General features: G+C 44.6%; 1 protein-coding gene across 1 annotated transcript in view; it reads right to left on the reverse strand.

Annotated features, from left to right (window-relative positions):
* megf11 (multiple EGF-like-domains 11) overlaps window positions 1-5,000 on the reverse strand; it is a 496,621-nt gene that overhangs the window by 129,243 nt on the left and 362,378 nt on the right. The window contains exon 12 of the mRNA XM_065002744.1: window positions 2,900-3,002. Coding sequence (XP_064858816.1) covers window positions 2,900-3,002 — 103 coding nt within the window. The remainder of the gene's footprint in view (window positions 1-2,899; window positions 3,003-5,000) is intronic.

The raw sequence follows: 5,000 nt of genomic DNA on the forward strand, positions 1-5,000 counted from the left end.
AGAGAGAGACAGAGACACAACTAGGAGACAGAGAGACAGCAGAGACACAACTAGGAGAGAGAGAGACAGAGACACAACTAGGAGAGAGAGAGACAGAGACACAACTAGGAGAGAGACAGCAGAGACACAACTAGGAGAGAGAGAGACAGAGACACAACTAGGAGAGAGAGAGACAGAGACACAACTAGGAGAGAGAGAGACAGATACACAACTAGGAGAGAGGGACAGAGACACAACTAGGAGAGAGGGACAGAGACACAACTAGGAGAGAGAGGGACAGAGACACAACTAGGAGAGAGACAGAGACACAACTAGGAGAGAGAGGGACAGAGACAGAACTAGGAGAGAGAGAGAGAGAGAGACAGAGACACAACTAGGAGAGAGAGAGACAGAGACACAACTAGGAGACAGAGAGACAGCAGTGACAACAAGGAGAGAGAGGGACAGAGACACAACTAGGAGAGAGAGAGAGACAGAGACACAACTAGGAGAGAGAGGGACAGAGACACAACTAGGAGAGAGAGAGAGAGACAGAGACACAACTAGGAGAGAGAGAGACAGAGACACAACTAGGAGACAGAGAGACAGCAGTGACAACAAGGAGAGAGAGGGACAGAGACACAACTAGGAGAGAGAGAGAGACAGAGACACAACTAGGAGAGAGAGGGACAGAGACACAACTAGGAGAGAGACAGAGACACAACTAGGAGAGAGAGGGACAGAGACACAACTAGGAGAGAGAGAGAGAGAGAGACAGAGACACAACTAGGAGAGAGAGAGACAGAGACACAACTAGGAGACAGAGAGACAGCAGTGACAACAAGGAGAGAGAGGGACAGAGACACAACTAGGAGAGAGAGAGAGACAGAGACACAACTAGGAGAGAGAGGGACAGAGACACAACTAGGAGAGAGAGAGACAGAGACACAACTAGGAGAGAGAGAGACAGAGACACAACTAGGAGTACAGTACTGACCTGTCTCTCTGTATCCAACCACAGTACTGACCTGTCTCTCTGTATCCTAACACAGTACTGACTTGTCTCTGTATCCTACCATAGTACTGACCTGTCTCTCTGTATCCTACCACAGTACTGACCTGTCTCTGTATCCTACCATATAACTGACCTGTCTCTCTGTATCCTACCATAGTACTGACCTGTCTCTCTGTATCCTACCATAGTACTGACCTGTCTCTCTGTATCCTACCACAGTACTGACCTGTCTCTGTATCCTACCATAGTACTGACCTGTCTCTCTGTATCCTACCATAGTACTGACCTGTCTCTCTGTATCCTACCATAGTACTGACCTGTCTCTCTGTATCCTACCATAGTACTGACCTGTCTCTCTGTATCCTACCACAGTACTGACCTGTCTCTCTGTATCCTACCATAGTACTGACCTGTCTCTCTGTATCCTACCATAGTACTGACCTGTCTCTCTGTATCCTACCACAGTACCGACCTGTCTCTCTGTATCCTACCACAGTACCGACCTGTCTCTCTGTATCCTACCATAGTACTGACCTGTCTCTCTGTATCCTACCATAGTACTGACCTCTCTCTGTATCCTACCACAGTACTGACCTGTCTCTCTGTATCCTACCATAGTACTGACCTGTCTCTCTGTATCCTACCACAGTACTGACCTGTCTCTCTGTATCCTACCATAGTACTGACCTGTCTCTCTGTATCCTACCATAGTACTGACCTGTCTCTCTGTATCCTACCATAGTACTGACCTGTCTCTCTGTATCCTACCATAGTACTGACCTGTCTCTCTGTATCCTACCATAGTACTGACCTGTCTCTCTGTATCCTACCATAGTACTGACCTGTCTCTCTGTATCCTACCACAGTACTGACCTGTCTCTCTGTATCCTACCACAGTACCGACCTGTCTCTCTGTATCCTACCATAGTACTGACCTCTATCTGTATCCTACCACAGTACTGACCTGTCTCTCTGTATCCTACCACAGTACTGACTTGTCTCTCTGTATCCTAGCATAGTACTGACCTGTCTCTTTGTATCCTATCATAGTACTGACCTGTCTCTCTGTATCCTACCATAGTACTGACCTCTCTCTGTATCCTACCACAGTACTGACCTGTCTCTCTGTATCCTACCATAGTACTGACCTGTCCCTCTGTATCCTACCATAGTACCGACCTGTCTCTCTGTATCCTACCATAGTACTGACCTGTCTCTCTGTATCCTACCACAGTACCGACCTGTCTCTCTGTATCCTACCACAGTACCGACCTGTCTCTCTGTATCCTACCATAGTACCGACCTGTCTCTCTGTATCCTACCATAGTACTGACCTGTCTCTCTGTATCCTACCATAGTACTGACCTGTCTCTGTATCCTACCATAGTACTGACCTGTCTCTCTGTATCCTACCACAGTACTGACCTGTCTCTGTATCCTACCATAGTACTGACCTGTCTCTCTGTATCCTACCATAGTACTGACCTGTCTCTCTGTATCCTACCACAGTACTGACCTGTCTCTCTGTATCCTACCATAGTACTGACCTGTCTCTCTGTATCCTACCACAGTACTGACCTGTCTCTGTATCCTACCATAGTACTGACCTCTCTCTGTATCCTACCACAGTACTGACCTGTCTCTCTGTATCCTACCACACCACTGACCTGTCTCTGTATCCTACCACAGTACTGACCTGTCTCTGTATCCTACCATAGTACTGACCTGTCTCTCTGTATCCTACCACAGTACTGACCTGTCTCTGTATCCTACCATAGTACTGACCTGTCTCTCTGTATCCTACCATAGTACTGACCTGTCTCTGTATCCTACCATAGTACTGACCTGTCTCTCTGTATCCTACCATAGTACTGACCTGTCTCTGTATCCTACCATAGTACTGACCTGTCCATCCAGCGAGGCAGCGACAGAAGCCGGTGACGTGGTCACAGCCATCGCCATGACTACAGTCACAACGCCCACGACACTCCAGACCGTACATTCCATCCTGACAACAACAACAACATCAATATAAACAGCAACATCACATTGTTTCACCTATCAAAATAATCATATTTCAGGCAGATATACAGTGGCCAGTAGCTTTTAAAATGTAGTGACAGAAGCAGGAGAAGAAGGTAACGGAAACAAAGAAGAAGAAAGAGGAGGAGAGGAAAAACAAAGGAAAGAAAGAACAAGGAGGAGGAGGAGAAGAAGAACACAAAGGAAAGAAAGAACAAGGAGGAGGAGGAGAAGAAGAACACAAAGGAAAGAAAGAACAAGGAGGAGGAGGAGAAGAAGAACACAAAGGAAAGAAAGAACAAGGAGGAGGAGGAGAAGAAGAACACAAAGGAAAGAAAGAACAAGGAGGAGGAGGAGAAGAAGAACACAAAGGAAAGAAAGAACAAGGAGGAGGAGAAGAAGAACAAAGGAAATGAAGAAGAAGAAGGAGAAGAAGAACACAAAGGAAAGAAAGAACAAGGAGGAGGAGAAGAAGAACACAAAGGAAAGAAAGAACAAGGAGGAGGAGAAGAAGAACACAAAGGAAAGAAAGAACAAGGAGGAGAAGAAGAACACAAAGGAAAGAAAGAACAAGGAGGAGGAGGAGAAGAAGAACAAAGGAAATGAAGAAGAAGAAGGAGAAGAAGAACACAAAGGAAAGAAAGAACAAGGAGGAGGAGGAGAAGAAGAACACAATGGAAACGAAGAAGAAAGAGGAGAAGAAGAATTGCAATGTAATAGGCTTTGCGCAAACTGACTCCAACCAACTACACAGAACAAAAATATAAACTCAAAATGTAAAATGTTGGTCCCATGAGCTGAAATAAAAATAACAAAAAGCTTATTTCTCTCAAATGTTTTTTTGCACAAATTTGTTTCCATCTCGTTTAGTGAGCATTTTATCATTTGCCAAGATAATCCATCCCCCTGTCTGATTTGTCATATCAATAAGCTGATTAAACAGCATGATCATTACACAGGTGCACCTTGTGCTGGGGGCAATAAATGGCCACTCTAAAATGTGCAGTTTTGTCACACAACACAATGTCACAGATGTCTCATGTTTTGAGGGAGTGTGCAGTTGGCTGTATTCCTGCAGCTGTTGCCAGAGACTTTAATGTTCATTTCTCTGCTAGACCCCGCGTCCAATGTCGTTTTAGAGAATTTGTCAGTACGTCCAACCGGCCTCACAACCGCAGACAACGTGTAACCACGACAACCCAACTGACTGATTTCCTTACATGAACTGCAACTCAGTAAAATCGTTGAAAATGTTGCAAATTGCGTTTATATTTTTGTTCAGCATAGTTCCATTTTTTAAAATTTTTTATTTCACCTTTATTTAACCAGGTAAGCAAGTTGAGAACAAGTTCTCATTTACAATTGCGACCTGGCCAAGATAAAGCAAAGCAGTTCGACACATACAACGACACAGAGTTACACATGGAGTAAAACAAACATACAGTCAATAATACAGAATAAACAAGTCTATATACAATGTGAGCAAATGAGGTGAGAAGGGAGGTAAAGGCAAAAAAGGCCATGGTGGCAAAGTAAATACAATATAGCAAGTAAAACACTGGAATGGTAGTTTTGCAATGGAAGAATGTGCAAAGTAGAAATAAAAATAATGGGGTGCAAAGGAGCAAAATAAATAAATTAATTAAATACAGTTGGGAAAGAGGTAGTTGTTTGGGCTAAATTATAGGTGGGCTATGTACAGGTGCAGTAATCTGTAAGATGCTCTGACAGTTGGTGCTTAAAGCTAGTGAGGGAGATAAGTGTTTCCAATTTAAGAGATTTTTGTAGTTCGTTCCAGTCATTGGCAGCAGAGAACTGGAAGGAGAGGCGGCCAAAGAAAGAATTGGTTTTGGGGGTGACTAGAGAGATATACCTGCTGGAGCGTGTGCTACAGGTGGGAGATGCTATGGTGACCAGCGAGCTGAGATAAGGGGGGACTTTACCTAGCAGGGTCTTGTAGATGACATGGAGCCAGTGGGTTTGG

This window comes from Oncorhynchus nerka, linkage group LG17 (genome assembly GCF_034236695.1).
Source record: "Oncorhynchus nerka isolate Pitt River linkage group LG17, Oner_Uvic_2.0, whole genome shotgun sequence".
Classification (NCBI taxonomy): Eukaryota; Metazoa; Chordata; class Actinopteri; order Salmoniformes; family Salmonidae; genus Oncorhynchus; species Oncorhynchus nerka.